General features: G+C 36.5%; 1 protein-coding gene across 5 annotated transcripts in view; it reads left to right on the forward strand.

The window, feature by feature from the left end:
• The window catches only part of NPG1 (tetratricopeptide repeat (TPR)-containing protein), a 117,290-nt gene that overhangs the window by 51,044 nt on the left and 47,315 nt on the right, over window positions 1-18,931 (forward strand). For all 5 annotated transcript variants that reach the window (XM_089798024.1, XM_089798023.1, XM_089798025.1 and 2 more), the window contains exon 4: window positions 10,596-11,806. In XM_089798024.1, coding sequence (XP_089654150.1) covers window positions 10,596-11,806 — 1,211 coding nt within the window. The remainder of the gene's footprint in view (window positions 1-10,595; window positions 11,807-18,931) is intronic.

Below are 18,931 nucleotides of genomic sequence, written 5' to 3' on the forward strand. Positions count from 1 at the left end.
CTTAGCCTTATTTAAATTATTAAAATGCTAACTTAGGAGAATATTCAAATATATTAAAATATTTCCCAAGTAGCCAAGGAATAACCCAAACACCTCTAAAACATGAAATTGAGTTTGTCACCTACTTGTGACTGATGTCGGACAACATGGGCCAATTGGCAGTCACACCCTCAAATTTAGGGATACTCCTAAAATATAGGGAACACACCCAAATCTCTTGAAATTGAGACCATGGGGTGATCTCATAGAATTTCAACTCTAGAAATGTCACCACCTCCTAAAAGGTAGGAATCTCCTCCTATAATCAAGGAATTGCCTCCTAAAATCAAGGAATTGCTCTCAATTGACCTAATACTGCCATACCAAATCCAGACGCTGAAAACCCTAACTGAGTCCCTGATCACCACTGCCAACCTACGAGACTCCATAATAGGCTAACTCTCATGTCACTGCTAAATAGAGCTAAAAAGGGGACATGACAAATCCTCCCCTCTCGAATATGCTTGCCCACAAGCAACTGCAAAGCTGGATGCTTTAAAATAGTCTCGCCCTCCCAAGTGGCGTCCTCTATAAGGAGACCTCTCTAGCGAATCAGATACTCTCGAATCACCTTGCTTCTCAACTGGTGTTCCCTCTCTTCCAAGATCTGGAGATGGTAGAATATGTTGTCCCAATGCCTTTTTCAGACACGACACGTGGAACATATTATGAATCCTACTACCAGATGGTAACTCAATCTCATATGCAACCTCTCCAACACGCCTGATAATCCTGTATGGTCCATAAAAACAAGGTTTAAGCTTCTCACCTCCACCCTTTTTAAGGGTGCTCTGTCGGTAAGGCTGCAGTCATAGGTACACCATATTCCCCACCTCAAATATCCTCTCAATCCTATGTCGATCAGCGTAGACCTTCTGCTGATTCTGTGCTTGCTGAAGATTCTCTCTAAGAAATCTCACGATGTCTTGGTTCTCATGTACCCTATCTTGTGCCAAAGGAACCCTGTTGTCACTAATCACTAGATCAACAAAAGATAGAGCATCATAACTGTAGAGGGCTCTAAATGGAGTCATAGCAATCGACATATGATACATAGTATTATAACAAAACTTGCCCAAGTGCAACCAATGCACCCATGTCGCTACTCTAATATAAACATCAAGATCTTCAAAGTGTAGCATCTCACTATGAATCCACTAGAGGAATGTATTATGCATGTCGATTCCTGGATTCCAAACCAATTTCAAAAAAAAATGCAACATATTCATATTGCACTTGTCTGAATAGATGTGCAAACACATATTGCCCATGCCTCTCTGTGAGGTCCCGACTAACAATCCTTGAACTTGATGCAATCCGGGTAAACTGAGAAAATAACATGCTCAACCACAGCATGCAACCCTCCATATCTCTCAAACATACAACCAGCTGTTCCATTCTAACAAAAATGCCCAAACACTCCAAACCATGAGGCAGTATATGGAAGTCTGTGTAAAGTGATGTATCTCGCGAATCAATACCTGGGTCCCATAACAAAACACATGTCGTACTGTGTGTGATGTAGAAGAACTTCATAATATCACCATCACTATCAAGTAACCCTCTGTTTATGCAGGACATCATAACTATGGGTGAGTGATATCTTGCATGCTCAAAAACTATCAACAATGGCCACCCTATCTCATTGTCAGAACTTTGACCAGCAACACAAGTGATATCAAACCAAAGTAACAAGAATCGGAATCGGATCGGAGCCGAATCGAATTGTGAATCGGCCATGAATCGGAATCGTGAATCAGCCACAAATCGGAAAATTAAAAAAAAGCCTTGAAGTTTAGTGAGCAACTTATTTCATAAACCCTTTATCGCTGATTCGATTCACTGATTCACAAAAAATCGCCTGGCTTGAATCGAATCACCGAATTGCGTGAATCGCCGTGATTCTTGGAACTATGTATCAAACATACTATCAAACCAATTCCAATCAACAACAAACACTCTCCACTCCATTGCTAACCTATAGGGGCACCTCCCAACACTCCCATACTGTTGAAAACCTAATGTAGATAGTGAAAAACTCAGATGAGTCATAAGATCCCCATTAGGATAGTCACTAATCTTCAATGGATTGAAGAGTACAAAGTCATTAATCAGCAAGGTTATTTTTGCCCCGTCAAGGAAACCATGAGGCCACCTCTTAACAAAAGTATATGTGTCATCCATGCCAATAAGGGACAACTCTTGAGTGGCCAGCCCACCAAGTGTTTGCTCAACTTCACAATCATACTCCAAAATTGAGCTCCTCATAGCATTTGTATCATCAAGATCAAGAGCCTCCTCATCATCCAATTCAAAGAGTGGGTTCCCTAAAATCAAATCAGCACTCATCTTGGAAAAGAGGTTATCAGCAATGACTAAATGTATGCCATCAACTTTTTCAAGACTACAGGCAACAAAATCATGAGAATGGGAAGTAAAATTGCTGCTATCCAGACTCAAAATTTTGGAATCCTTCTCTATACCTTCTTTGGAATCATCTTGTATATCCTCAGTATTAATGGAACTACTAGTGTCACTAGATAATGTATCATCAAGTGGTTCCTCTTCCTCATTCATCTCATGAATATGTTGTGTATCTGAATGAGCTGTTGCAAGAGGCAGGTTTTCTGATTGAGCTGAAGTAGAATGTAGTAGACTCAGCTCCACACAATGTTTCTCCCACTGATTTTCTGATTTTATAGTTAAAGCATGGATTAAACTCAACTCCCTACTTAGTTCTTCAATCTGATTTTCTGCCATGAGGAGAGCTACTTGAGAATTTGCCAAAGTTTCTCTAACCTTTAAAAGTTCTGAAATAAGCTGATCAATCTCCTCTTCTTTCCCCCTCAAAGCAATAGAGTAAATAACACCAAGATCAAGAAGATGATCTCTATCTGAAAGGAGGTTTAAGTAATTATTCTTCATTGCCTCCATGGCTGTCTTAAGCACATGCAAATCAAAGATTGATGAAGCCTCTTCTTTACATTTATGTCTTCCCTCAAGTTGGACCTTCCAAATGTAGCTCTCTACTAACTTGTGAGAACTGTCAAATTGTGACAAGGCTGCAATGACCTTTTCTTCACCAACCTTCAGTTGGCTCTCCAATATAAGCTTATGGACATGTGTAAATCTATAAGCAAAGGATGTGGACTGCTGTTGAAGAGCAGGGCTCTCTTCAATATTCTCTTTTGACACCCCCTCAAGATCTTCATCTGGTAATTCCTCTTGCTGGTTATTGTTGGTTTGTATTTTCTTTGTTAACTTATCTTCTCTCTTAATACTTTCTTTTCTATCCTTTGATTCCTTCTTTCCTTCCTTGCTGCTGATATGAACCTTTGGATACCAAATCATCCTCGGCATCTGGTATACCCATAAATTGTGTGAATGCAAGCATGTCTTGTATCTTCTTAGGAAGAGACCGATATTGATGGTAGTTGCTCATTATTGCAGCATTGAAAGCCTTAGCAGGAGGCCTCTTACTTGTACCTGTTGACGAAGATGAAACCTTAGAGCACCCATTTCTCATTCTAGCCATGGTATTGACCTGCAACTAACCCAACAGGCTGGCAAGAACTAGGCTCTGATACCACTGAAATATCCCAAATGGATATTTGCTCTGTTGCTACTATTTGTTTAATTATATAAATTATATTTTCTTGTAGATTTTTCTTTGATCTTACAGAGATAGACAGAAGTTGCAGAAGAAGGTTGTTTTTTTTGTATTTTTTAGAATATAGGTATTACAATGAATAAATAGCGGTAATTGATAAAATAGAAGTGATAGAAATCATATGCAACAACACTATTCTGGAAATGATTCTAAAACCATACCAGCAATGTCTGATTTATTTCAGAATAGTACCAATACAGATGTACTTCAATCAAGGTTGATGCCAGCTGAAGATGGGAACCAACTATAGCCAAACAAGTTCACATGATAGAGCCCAAGCTGCTACAATAAAACAATTCCATTTTGCTGCAAATAAACACTCCAAAATTCCTCCTGCGAGTTGCTATAAGGAAGAGCTAGGCTGAACCAAAGTGGGTGCCTACCCAATAAATCCACTGCCTGCAAAGTGTGACTGCAATACTAGAAATTGATCCTCTGGCGTGATCAAACCATATGCATAAGAACCTTCAAATCTGATCCTGTTGAGTGCTATGTCCCAACAAATCTACTCTCAACACTAGGGTTTGTGTCCTAGGTGAGGAATGCTCTTCCAGAGCAATGGCATCCAAAGTAGGTTGACAAAATGATAAAGATACTCATCTTTAGGTTGCCTTCTCCTTATATCCCCTCTCCAAGGCAATTCGAACCCTAAAAGAACCCTAAAGTGGATTTCATTTGAACTTTATAATATAACATTATTTTCCCAATAAAGGCGTCCAAATAGAAGGAAACCATTACTTTGTTAATGACAAATAGCTCCAAGCATCAAATAAGTCCCGATAAGTGATAATCAAATACTAGAGACTAAGCTCTTTCCAACAAGCTATCACATAGGTAAATCGATCCAAATGGAACCAAAAAACTCCTTATTACTCCAAAATGGTTAAACACTTAGCCTTATTTAAATTATTAAAATGCTAACTTAGGAGAATACTTAAATATATTAAAAATATTTTCCAAGTAGCCAAGGAACAACCCAAACACCACTAAAACATGAAACTGAGTTTGTCACCTGCCTATGATTGATGCCGGACAACCTGGGCCAATTGGCAGTCACACCCTCATATCTAGGGATATTCCTAAAATATAGGGAACACACCCAAATCTCCTGAAATTAAGACCAGGAGGTGATCTCATAGAATCTCAACTCTGGAAATGTCACCACCTCCTAAAAGGTGTTGATGCGAGTTTTGTATCACTTACATAACATATTAGGATTTGAATATTCGATACGGGATATCAAACATACAACTCGTCTCTTGAAAAGTTAATGCTCATGAGACATGAGTATTACTCCAATGTTCCTTACACCGTTGGATACTTGCTCAGTTTTATCGATGTGATTTGCTGGTAATCACGTAGGCGGCCTTATGCTATTCATTCAAGAATGACTTGGACTTTGGTGGAATGATGGAGATGACTCGGTGTGTGAAATGTGCGGAGGCAGATAATGTTGATGGTGGTGGTGATGGGGAATGTGTCTGCCAGGGATGATGTTGATGGGAAAGCGATGGTTATGGGAGGTGAATGGATGTGCTCTAATACTTAACTTACTCCTCTAACTTGCTTCTCTAAGCTTCGACTACCTAGCTACTTACTATTCTACTCCTACTCCTATGAATGGAAGGTTAGCAAATGGATGGGGATCGAACCTAATGAGAGCTGACCAACGGCCTCACTTCCACAGGTGCAATGATTCAAAGGAATAATAAACTAGCTTACCACACAAAGCTTCCCAACCAGCCGCTAGGATGCTAGTGGTCTAGTATTGATTCCTATCAAACATTTACCAATGCTACCACACAACTATCCACCTACTTTACTTTCACTTGAACAACTTAAACAACTTGAAATGAAATCTAACTAAGTGGATGTAGAAAACATGCAATAACACCCAATGTTCTTGATCAACATGCCAATCGCAACAATGAAAAAGAGAGCATTTTGGTATTATCTTCGCAACAATTTCTCCAACCCTTTACAAATGAGAGCAAATGGCCTTTTATAGGGGCCAAAAATACAACGGACGGTGGAGATCAAAACAAGATCAACGATCCAGATTGGATCCTCAAAACCCTGATTAGGGTTGCCACCCCATCGGCCAATGAGAAGTTGCCACCTCATCAATGGACCAATGAAAAAAGTGCAAAAAGTGGCAACCAATGAGAAGGCACCAAAATGGTGGCCAATTAGAAATAGACACTTGTCCTATTTTAGAAGAAAGAGAAATTGCCACTTGGGCTTACATCAAATGATCTTCTAATATAAATCTTCCCTTTTCTTTCATTTTCTTAGCTAAGGCAATGAACTTAGCTAGCCTTTCGTTAACTTCTTCCATAGGAGGACAAGGTGTGTGCTTCGCCTTGAGTTTCGCTGACTTCGCCATGCCACTTGCTGCTTGTAGTATCCTTTTGTGATCCTTCTCATATTCTTTCTCAAATCCAATAAAAGCATTGAGAGAGGAAAGGGTGCCCAAATGCTTTTTCTTGATAGCAACCTTTCCCAACTCATCCAACTTCGATCCAAAATTTGTCTCGTTGACATCTTCTTTGCCAAGGGGGATTGTCCTTCCTTCAGTCTGTCCCTCATCCGTATCATGTCCACTATACAGATATTGGTGTCGGTTATTCACTTCATTTTCGAGAAGAAGGAAGTTTTGGGCGTCATATCCTCTTTGTCTTTATTAGTGTTCACCCGCTTGGGATTCTTACTTGCACTATCATCCTCCATGCTTGTCGCCCTATTACGGGATGGTAGAATGGTGGACCAAAAGGCAAGAAGAACCAAGCGGAGCAATCCTTGGACTAGAACGAAAGATGGATGTTAGCTTAAGCACTCCTTGCAACTCTAGATGATGAAAATTCACCTTAACCAGTAAACTTGTAGCTACTTTTTGGAACCTAGGATATGACTTTTAAGAAGTTCAAATCCCTTTGCAAATTAGAAATTTATCATGCAATTCACCTCCAAATAAAATTACCCAACCTAGGGCAAAAATCGCAGCCTCTTGCAAAAATCAGAATTTTATTTTCCACAAATTTTGGCTCCCACAAATTTCGCCCTCCACAAAATTCGCCAAGCAAGAAAAGTGCAGATCTGCTCTTGCAAAATCACCAACGCCTTGAGAAGGAGAAGTGAGAAGTGAGGAAGAAATGGGAGAGAGGCGTCCTCTTATACCCAACTTTCTTCTTGGACCCTGGGAGAAAGAAAAACAAATAATTAATGCAAAATTATGACCCACAATTAAATACTTAACCAAAATTTATTTTGCCATGATGAAAATTAACTTTTAAAATTGCCAATTAGTTCTAAATTGCAAAAAGAAATTAAATGGTGCCTTGGAGATGTTAAATATTTCCATTTAATGAGGATTTAGTAATTAATACGTCATTAAAATAGGATTTTGGCTAACCAAAAGCCATTTTTCAATATTAAATTACCAATTTCATTAAAGGCAAAAAGTTTTGAAGACAATTTTAATCTATCAAAATCAATTTTTTTGCAATTTCTTACCCAAATTGATTTTGCTATGTCAATAAATTTATTTATTTATTTTTTGACAAAAATAAAATAAAATTTCTTCTAAAGCCAAAAATCGATTTTTGCAATTTTATTTCACCATCACAAAAATTAATCTTTTTCACCAAAAATAATCAAGATTTTCCAAAAGACCAAATTTAACAAAATTTTCATTTTTGAAAATTATCCAAATTTACACAATTATATCCAAATTTTCAAAAGAAAAATGTCTAAGTACAAAATTTGCAATTTTATCCTACCAAGTGTTGCTCTTTAAAATTTGTTCGGCTCAAGAATAAAATTGGTGGCTCTAGAAAATCAAGTTGAAATTGGGTGAAAATAAATCTAACCTTCTCCCCACTGGCCCTGAAGTTGTCCAAGGCTCAAAATTTTCAAAACTCAAAATTGTTGGACAATCCAAAAATTTGCCAAGGCAATTAGAAAAAAGGGGGCCCCCAAAAATTTTGGGGCGATGGTGTGAAAACTTCACAACAAAAGGTAGGAATCTCCTCCTACAATCAAGGAATTGCCTCCTTAAATCAAGGAACTACTCTCAACTGATCCACTACTGCCTATAATACCAAATCCGGATGCTGAAAACCCTAACTGAGTCCCTGATCACCACTGCCAACCTACGAGACTCCATAATAGGCTAACTCTCATGTCACTGCTAGACAGAGCTAAAAAGGGGACATGACAAAGTTTGCGCAATATGAGTCATTATCTACACTCATCATTAGTCTTCTTGGATATTACTTGATGTATAATTGTTGTTTAGAAGACAATTTTTTTTTTCGGGGGGGTGATGTAGTTGCTTCAAATGCCTATGTTGTGTTTGATAATATTGGTTCTCTGTTAGTATATTAATTGTCATCGATGTATTAATTTGCATTTGTACTTATGTGATCAATGTATATTTATGTATTTGAATAAAATTGGCTTCTATTTGATGATGTTATTGTGTCTTTAAGCTTCATTTAATAATGGGTGCATGAAACAAGTTTTAAATCCTTGAAAATCTCTAAATTTCATGGGTTTTTTCACTTTTCAGAGTCATTGGCAAGTCGTTGCTAAGTCACGAGTCAAGTCCAAGTCTAGGAACTATGGTATGTATACAGTACAAGTATATTTCAGAGGATGAAGGAATATTTTTCATCGATACCAAGTCCATGTATGAATCATAAATATTCTACTGAAATCAAAGATAGAAATTATATTTTCATAGAAATTGACCTGTACATGTGATCAAGCAAAATTATATAGGTGTGAATACATAAATATAGTAAAGTACAAAGTTTTTATTTTCATTTCTATACTAATTAAAATGGTGCGATGACAATTGTATAAAAGTATCATCAATCATTGTGAAAACACTCATTATGTCATTCTAATTAAAGTTCTACATGAACTATGTGGTGTGTGCAATTGCTACCATCACACCCATATGTATTAAAAGGCTGGACTCCTCTTCTGGTACATTTTCCTTCCTTCAACATGTTCTTGCACTCAATCACATTTATTCCTATGTCAATGTGTTAGCTCACAAAACCATAGCTGAAGCATGCTCATGATGAGGAAACATAGTAATATCATCATTTAAATAAGGTGACTAATTAATGTCAAAATCAACTTTATCTTGATAATCTAATCAAGCCAAAAGATGGGTTGTGACAACTACTCCCTGCAAACTCTTCCAAATCATCCATTGTATCTGCCTGTTCATCCTCCACATCTTCTCCCATCCTCACTAAAGCCTTTTCCACCAAATACACTGTATCCACATCTATATCAGTCACATTTATTAGGTGCCAATAAAGTGTTGAAGGAAAGTGCCTCATTTGAGTTCAAAAAATATTAACTTAGAATAACCCAGAAGAGAAATTAAGAGTTAAAGATTTGTGCATCCTCTATGAATGTGACGTAGGTGTCATCTATATCCATCATATTTTTTAGGGACCAATAAAATGTTGAAAGGAAATTGCCTCATTTGAATTCCAAAATCATCAACTTAGAGTCACCCAAAAGAGAAATAAGATGTCCTCTATAAATGTGATGTAGGTGACTTGAGATGCTGATTCTTTTTGTAAGAGACCACACATTGCCAGCTCAAAATCTGTCAGAGACTTGTTTCATGTGAATGGTTGAGATGTGGCTTATGTTTTTTTTAAGTTTTAACAAATAGAATACTATTGAGTGTTGCTCGGTTTGAAAGATTATATGACTTTATTTTAAGTTTCAATCCGATCAATCTTATCTTTCATTGGCATCTATATGTGTACTGTTAATGTTAAATTTTGAATTTTATGCAATTTGTATTTTGCCAAGTTGCATGGTGCATGGTGCACTGTCATGTTGTAAGTATTTTTGCGAATTAAATATTTTATATTTGATTGTTTAGACATTTTATGCCATTTTCAAGTATCTGTCTCCCATGTTTTTGAGAAGTGGTGTACCTGTACTTGTCAGTCTTCCTCATCAGTACCAGTTGTTTTCTCTTTGTAATATGATATTTGTGCATGTATAAATTGAAGATCCATGATCACTTCTTTTTTTGCTCAATTGCCCACATGGTTGATTGTGTAGTTTTTTAATTGCAAGAGTGATAGACCAGGCATTGCAAAGATGCATATGTTCAATTCTATATATTTATCTTGCAAAACACATTTGTGAAGTATCTGAATATGTTAAATGTGCAAAATTGTGCGCAACTTCTAAATATACTTAAGAGTTTAGGTTCCACACTATGTATGTTGTTAGTTTTGTGCTTGCTATACCAAAATGCTTTTGGTTGGATGGCGACCATCTGGATGAAGAGACTTCCTGTTACCATATCGACAGTTTCAGCAGGACTTTCCACTGATAGTTGATTACATTTCAACTATCGGTTGTAAGTTTTACCAAATCAAAGTATATATTTGATGAAGACAATAGTTGATTACATTTCAGTTTTGACATCAGGCTTCTAAATTGACACATTGTGTTTCCTCACCTCTTTGCTTGGGCATTAACTATGCAAATGTAACAATCTACTGCAATGTGTACTGAGATAACAGAGTTCAGGTTGGAAGTCGATGCTTCATTCTATTATCTTGACGAATGCTATGGATTAATTATACTATTGCATGTATCACTTCTGGAACTATTTGAGTAGGAATATTGGTTTTCTAAATTCTGTATCTATTTGTCAAAATCCTTTTTTGATTTTTTGGTACTACAAAAATATTTGCTGAGCTTTTCAAAGAAAATTCCTAACCTTCTTTCTCAGTTCCAATTTTGTAGTAAAATACAGTTTGTTCCTTAGTTATTGGTTTACTATATGTGAATATTTTTGTTTACCAATAGTATCTTTTTGTTATTTGATCGGCAGATGCTGCCCAAGAATGCAAAAGTGTTTTGGATACTGTGGAAACAGTGTTTCCCCAGGGCATGGCTGATTTCTCTTGGGACCACAAATTGCATGAGACTGTTGGAAAGGCTGTTGAGCTGCTACCAGAATTGTGGAAGCAAGCAGGTCTACAACAAGAAGCAATGACTGCATATAGAAGGGCCCTTCTTAGCCATTGGAATCTTGATGCTGATTGTTGTGCAAGGATACAAAAAGAATTTGCTGTTCTACTTCTTTATGGAGGGGTTGAAGCATGTGCCCCTAGTTTAGCTGCTCAGATTGATGGCTCATTTGTTCCAAGGAACAATACAGAGGAAGCTATTCTGATTCTTATGATTCTGCTAAGAAAATGTTGCCTGCACAAGATACCTTGGGATCCTGCAGTTATGGATCACCTTTGTTTTGCACTCTCTCTTTGTGGGCAAACCTTTGTCTTAGCAAAACAAATTGAGGAGGTTATGCCTGGAACATATGTGAGGTCTACTCGCTGGAATGATCTGGCTCTTTGTTACAGTGGTGCAAGACAAAATAAGGTTGCTCTCAATCTCTTGAGAAAGTCTTTGAACAAATTGGAAAGGCCAAATGATTTATCGGCTTTATTACTGGCAGCCAGGATTTGTTCTGAGGATTTTCATCTTGCTTCTGAAGGGATAGAATATGCAAGAAGAGCTTTAGAGAATGCCAAAGGAGAGTTTGAACATCTGAAGGGTGTAGCTTATCGCTTATTGGGCCTTGCCTTGGAAAAGCAAGCCAAAATTTCTTCTACAGATTTGGAAAGAACCCATCTCCGGCATGAGGCATTGAAATCTTTAGAGGAAGCTAACTCTTGGGAAAGGCAAAGCTCAGACTTGATTTTTGAATTGGCACTTGAGCATGCTCAAAATCGTAATCTTAATCTAGCTCTAAGCTATGTAAAAGAGTTCTTGGATATTACTGCTGGCTCATTTTTGAAGGGCTGGAGGCTGCTGGCATTAATATTATCAGCTCAAAAACGTTATTCTGAAGCAGAAATTATTATTGATGCCGCTTTAGATGAAACAGGAAAATGGGAGCAAGGAGTGCTGTTGAGAACCAAGGCAAAGTTGCAGATTGCTCAGTCATCCCCTATGAATGCCATTGAAACGTACAGGCTTCTTCTTGCCTTGGTTCAAGCTCAAAGGAAGAGCTTTGGAACTGGGAAATTTTCTCGGAAGGTATGCTTTATTAGAAAAAGTTTTACTAGCAATAAGCTAACTTCATATTGCTTTTGGTCTGTGCATTACTTGGAGAGTTCACTCTTTTCCTTTTAAGAGTGGCCAAACAAATTAAAATGATGTGTTCCCAGATTCATGGAGCATGCCCTGTAAGTAAAGATTAAAAATATGCTGGGTTTGGAATACAATATATCATGTTTTTATGGATGTATCATCTAGAAGGACAGGTTATTAAATTTTTTGAGATGCTGTCATAGCTGACCTATTATCTGAAAATGAGTACATTGTGAGCATAAATCAGCTTCCAGCTGTGAAATACACAAAATCAAGAAATGAATGACATTCTTCTACTAGAATGGTAATAAATTATTCATCAATGAATTTATTTGAAACTATTATCTTGGAAAACCTCATTAATGGCATAGTTAATCAAGTCTTGAGAGTAAATAGCTATGGCTACAGTTATGTCTTGCCTAAGTCCATGAACTAGTTGTAATTTCTAAGTCAACAGCTCTAGTGATTCAAGTTCATATTTAAGTTGTTTATATGGCTTATATTGGAGAGGTCCATTAGCAAATGTTGACTTCCTATTTCAACTGCATGAGTAAAAGTTACTACGGAGTTAGCACAAGTCAGTGTTAACACTTTCCCCATTTAACCTAAGTTACTGGTGCGCTCAGGTTTGCCCTGGATGCTGGTGCTGGTGCCCTCAGATGCGCCTGGGATTTGCACCGATGCTCTCTTGATCCAAATGCGCTTCCCTCATTTCAGAATACAAGTCGTTCCTTTCATAATATTTACTGGGTGTGATTGCTGAGATAGTTATACCGGCGAGCAAGTTTAAGATTGGAACTACAGTTATTGGAGAAGGAACAATATTGTTCCTTACTTTTCAGAATACCAGTGAGCAAGTTTAAAAAACAATCTAGAGTATGATAACTGAGATAGTTACCTGAATAAGCATTGCAAGTGCGGCTGATTTCTAGAAATAATGTTTTAATCACACAGAATTATAGTAAATATATATATTTTTTAAAATAAAAATAAATAAATAAATAAATAAATAAATATAAATGCATCCAAACGCATCCAACATCTGTAAAAAAAAAATCACGCATCCGCGCATCAGATCCCTGCACCAACATCAGAACCAGAACCAGAATCGGTAACTTAGATTTTAACTATGAGTGTAAACTCTCAGGATTATCTAGTATTAGCATATTCAACAAGAGTAATTTTCATGAATACATGATGTAAAACGACACCTTTTATATAGAGTGACTACTTGAGTACTGAATATGACATCTTATTCTTGTATTATGCATTTTCATTATCATGATGTAAAAGTGAAGGTAGAGTAATAGTGGATTGAGTCCTATCTTGTATGATGAAAATGCTTCTGGAGTGTTAGTATTGAGCAAAGATTCAAAACTCGGAATTGGCAAGGCCGACTCAACTTGTGAATTGGATCAGAATCAGCTACGAATCGGCTAGAAATCGACAAAGTGAAAAAACCCTTGAAAATTAGAGATTATAACGATTAAAAACTTATTTCATGCACCTTTTATTGAATATAACTTAAAAAAACCAAGGTCACCGGGAGACGGGGAGGTCTCTGGCACTGGTACTAGTATCGGTACGACAATTTTTCAAATAGGAGACGGGGGTACTTGGAGACGGCAATTTTCATTTTTTTTATAATAGTTTAAAGAGTCTAACACTAAAATTAAATACAAAATTTGAAAATAGTAATACTGTAAGACTAAAGTAAATAATAATAGTAATGTCACATTAAAAATTAAAATAGACTCATAGAGTTAAAGATTTCAAAACTCACATGATCACAATATTGTATCTCATAGACACATTTGTTTTTCGAATATTGCGTATGATCACCATCATATCAGATTGATAATCGCTGAGATTATCATCACATATTCAAATTTTAAATTCAAAAAAGTATAGTTTGATGCTGAATTGCCGATATGCAAACAAAAATGAACACTTTGTACAATAAACAAAAAACATAAATATATCTAGTATTAGTATGTCGATGGTACTATCATCTACTCCACAAGGTTGTGATCATCCATCTCAAGGTCTTCAGCTATCATGCTCTCCAAAAAATCATCACTCTCCAAAAATATTTTAAATGATTTAATCATTTAAATTGTTGAATAAAAATAATTTTTTAAAAGTGTTTCTAATGTTTATAAAGTTATTAATTTATTAAATAAAATATTTTAAATGATTTAATCATTTAAATTGTCGGTGGTCTCAATTTTTGTATTAAAAACATTAAAATGAGGGCTAAAATATATAAAATTATTTAATATTATATTTTACATTTATATTTTACCAAGAGACTTCGGGGAGACTTCACTTTTTGGATTAGGAGACGGGGAGACTTCAGGAGACTTCGTCATGAAGTCTCCAACCTTTTCTGAGGTCTCCGGAGTCGCGAAAAGTCTCCAAGACCAAGACGCGACTTTTAGGGGGGAGACGGGTCTCCTGGTAACCATGAAAAAAACTATAACATCATCAAATAGAAGCTAACTTACATAAACAAAGGACATAAATAATAAATCCATCACATACGTAAAATGTAAATTATAATTTGTAGCTGAAGTAAATAGAAAACTCAGGATCATATGACATAGATATATAGAATTGTAAATGTTGTTAGATCGTAAATGTATGTAAGCTGAAGATCCTTGAAATGTATGTCTATCTGTAAACAAAATGATAAAAACAAGTCTACCTGCTCGAGCTTTAGCTCATGTCTATCTTTCACTTTTCCTCTCTTTTTGTCATACTCAAAAAATAGAAGGCCTTTTAGGGTTTTGATTAAGTAAAAATAGGTTTAAAAGGACCTAAAAGCTTTTACATTGAAACAAGAAAACAAAAGCTGAAAAACCCAGAAGAACTATGCATCAACACCTAAGAGCAGAACTAGCTAAAACAAGTAACCAAAAAACAACCAGCAGGAAAAGATAGCAAAAAGAAAGCAAAAAGACAACACAAAACCGGCTATAGGGTCTTCAGTAAATTTGTTGCCTGGTTTGCAAGGATGTTCATGTTTTCTGTGGAGGCCTTCATATCATCCATTTCTTTGGCTTCGACAACCTCTATCTTTTTTGAGTTGGCCCTGGTGCACTTGCTAGGTCCTTGGTCATCTTTTAGTTCCTTGGAGCCTTGACCTTTCCCTTGTTCGAATTTGTTCGAAAGAGTATTAATGTTGTCTGCCACAGTCTTTAGAATAGAACAATTCTGATCAGCCAGTTTCTTAACCATCTTCTCCATATTAACCATTCTGTTATCCAAGCCATCCAACCTTTTCCGGAAATCTTTAATCAGCTGATCCAAAACTCTGTTCTAGAAACAACTTTTAGAAACATTGCACCTCTTGTAGACATTGCAAGAACATTCACCGAAGGACGGTTCCTTGCATCTTTCCATCCATCTGATACTATCCTCACACCTGTTTCAACCCATGCATCCTTGATGGGCAACATGGCATTCTCTACAAGGGCTACCTCGTCATCCAATAAAGTGGTGCGTACCTTCTCATACCCAAGGCCCTTGAACCTATTTGGAGCCGCATTAATTGCCCTCACCATGTATTGCCAATACGGTGAGCGAACAACATTAAATGACAATCCATTTGCATAAATGCATCTGGCTATGGCTTGATCAGCAATTTCTCTAGCTTCATTTTTGAATGATGATTCTAAGGGTCCAACTACTCTTTTACTTACAATTTGTTGTTGAGGAGGACACAAGAATGGATGGCCCTCTGCAAGTGGTTCACTAGGAGTGGTAGTTGAAGACATAGATGATGTTTTTCCTTTCTTTAGAGGCCTACCACTTTCCAATAGATGTGAAGAATTTGCCCTCCCAACAACTTCCTCTGATTGCTTCTGTTCTTGAATATATTTGTTTATGATGTGGTTTCAAAGAAAGGTTTTAGGTAGCACTCCGTTCACTCTTGGCTTCCCGATGTAAAATATGATGCTTTTTTGTGGAATAAAGTACAAATGTGCTTATACTCTACAATAAGAGCTACTAAATTCCTTCTTGCAATGGCTACAAATCCATACATAACCTCCTCCACTCGGCATTGGTCGAATCATTTGCACATGTTTCCAAAGTGGGGAACATCTATCGATTTTGAAGTGGGGATTATTGGCAACAAAAGCACTTGCAGCCATGATAGAATCTACAAAAAAATTACACAATAAACAAAACAAAAAATTAAATATGAAAAAAGTTCATTTATGTACTCCAACTGTCAAATTGTAATGGATACTTAGCATATATCAATAAGTTTAAAATGAAAATTAAAAAACTAAGAACAATTTGTAAGAAGTTAGAACAATTCAAATCTAACTCGATTACCGGTTTGATCTCAAATTGATTAAAACTTAAAGAAATTAGAATCTAAGAATGGTATCTACTATTAAACTTTGATGCATAGAAAACAAGTTGCATGCAATTTTTCCCTACCTCTTTTTTTATCTCTAGAGTTGGAGAAGAAATTGCTGCCTCTGTTATCTGCTATGAAGCTATCAAATACAAACTGCTACCTCAACCTCATGTGTAATTGTTGCCTTAGGACTTAGGTGTAAAGGTTGCCTCTGCAATCGCTGCCTTTGGAGTCAAAGTTTTGGTTCCAGAACAAATGCACATAGTTGAAGGTGAGTCTTCTACATCAAACCACATTTCAGACTTTTGCGGCTTGCAAAAACAAACGAAAAAACAACCGTCAACCACGAGCTGAAATGCAAAAACAAACCACCGTCGAATGTGGAAGTAAGACTGCAGGTTTAATAAGAAGTGCAAATATGGGTGTAATGAGAAGTGTGAGGGTGTTGCTTTAGGGTTGGGTGCGAATATGAGATAAAAACGATCATAATAAAGTAACAAACACCTTTCCAAACCATTAAAAAGTCAAATGTTTTTTGTCGTATGCCCAGATTTGGTACAAATTCGATGTCATTCCATCCGGGCTCTTTTGTCGACTCCCAAATTCGCTTGAAATTCGCTAACATTTGTCTAGGGTACGAACTGAAGAATGCATAGGGAATTTAGCAGACTTTTGGTCAATTTGGGTTGAATCGGGACCGACTTCGTTTTTACTGCAAATTGAATTTCAAATTTTCTTGTTAAGGAGCGAATACGGTAGCTGAGATAATAAGGAGAATGCATTGGACTCAAAATAGAAATGAAACTCGTGTGCTTATTGACAGTGTTTCTAATGACTTGTGACCATTTAGTTTTTGGAAATGCATGGAGATGTGTGGTAGGTTCTTGAGGAGCTTTGCAATAAGGCAAATGAAGTCATCCAACAGATTAATAATGAGTTTGAGAAGACTGGTAGGTTGGTTTACAATATAACAATTTTGATTCTTCTAAAGCAGAAACTTTCCTCTGAGTATAGCTGGTTGAGATAGTGAGGACATACTATCATGCAAGAAAGCTCATTATTATGTGAGGGATTGCAGTGGCAAAAATGCCATTGCTGCAAGTAAAATGTATTGTTTCAAAGATGAGATAAAGCTCTTTAGCAGCCCTATGTAAAATCATGCTTACCAATGTGCTCAAAAGTTGAAATCGAAGCAGTATTTTCTGAAAACAGATTACTTCTATCTAAGACAACAACTCAAACCTTAGCCAGGAATGGAAACATATCACGCTCATCATAAACACATATTATTGTAGAGAAGAATGGTGTGCTCCAATCAAAGAAAACCAAGACCCTTCCAGCTGAGCAAAATAATAACTCAAGGATTTTGAATTTAATGTATCCAATCCTAAGATTTTAATTTGTTATTTCTTAAGGCTAGCAACTTATTCCTTATGATAAAGATGTTTTACTCACACATAAATACTAAATCAACGACAAACTGATGTAATTGATTCTTGATAATGGCAGGCAAAACAACTGATTGACAAAAAAATGTGGTCAATCTATTTTGTCAACAACAATGCGTTCATGCTCATATCAGTTAGGATATATTAAGAAGGGATAATTGAGAGCTGTTGCCCACAAGTGTTTCGTAACATTTGCCACTGGGCCATTCTAGCACTTATTTATCTACAATGCCACTCCATTGGATGGTTGTTCTGTGATATGTATGATTGCAAGGTTATCTTTAGTCTGCAATTTATAGAAAAATGCCAGTTTGCATAAATATTTACCTTGGATTATTTGGCAAGCTAAGATAGACATTGCCCACAATTTCCACCGTCAGTAACCAATTCTCTTGAGAACGATTATTCAAATTTTTTCAAGGAGCCTAAAGAATTTCCTAATTTAAGGCCCATCCAATGTTCAATTGAACTTGTGTCAGGATATGTTGCCTGATTTGCCATTTTATTTCAATAAATCCATTAAGAGTGATAGGATGTCAAATTAAGAAATTTTTCCAAGTTACCAGATTCCCTCCTGGACTTGGGAATTCTTGTTTCAATCCGCTCAAAAGTCCGTTCCTCGTCAGATTCGGTCGAAAGTCCGTTCCTTGTCAGATTCGGTCGAAAGTCTGCTGTGGAGACCAAAATTTGCAGCAAATTCTTGCAGAGGAACCCTGGCAGAATTTAGAATAATTTTGGGCGAATTTGGTTTCCAGTAGAGGAATATGGACGGAATTTTGCTGAGTTTTAAGCAAATTTGGTCCAAAGATGCAAGAAGCCCCAACGAGTTCTAACTTCAGTTCTAGTGGTTTGACATTTTGTCAAACACTTATCAGCCAAGCCACTGTAGCAAACCCAAATGACTCATAACTCAAATTGGCACTCCTAAACAGTGAAAGATGGACTTTGAAATGTTTTGAGTTGCTGATATGAATTTCAGTTTGAATGTGTGCTTTGATTTTGATTGATTTTGGGTTGAAATGTGAAGTTTCTGCAATGTGAAAGTTATACAAATGAAGAAGATTGTAACAATAAAATATAATCAATTAATGACAGTTATGTCATTGCAAGCACAATAAAATATAACTAATTAATGACAATTATGTCACTGCTGTTACGGATTTAATGAAGTGTAATTTTTTATTTTGTATCCAGCAGTTCAAAATACACATCCGTATGACAAGTACAACAATACTTTTCAAAGATTAATAC

The sequence above is a fragment of the Cupressus sempervirens genome, chromosome 8 (genome assembly GCF_028749045.1).
Source record: "Cupressus sempervirens isolate cs-2001-9-10 chromosome 8, ASM2874904v1, whole genome shotgun sequence".
NCBI lineage: Eukaryota > Viridiplantae > Streptophyta > Pinopsida > Cupressales > Cupressaceae > Cupressus > Cupressus sempervirens.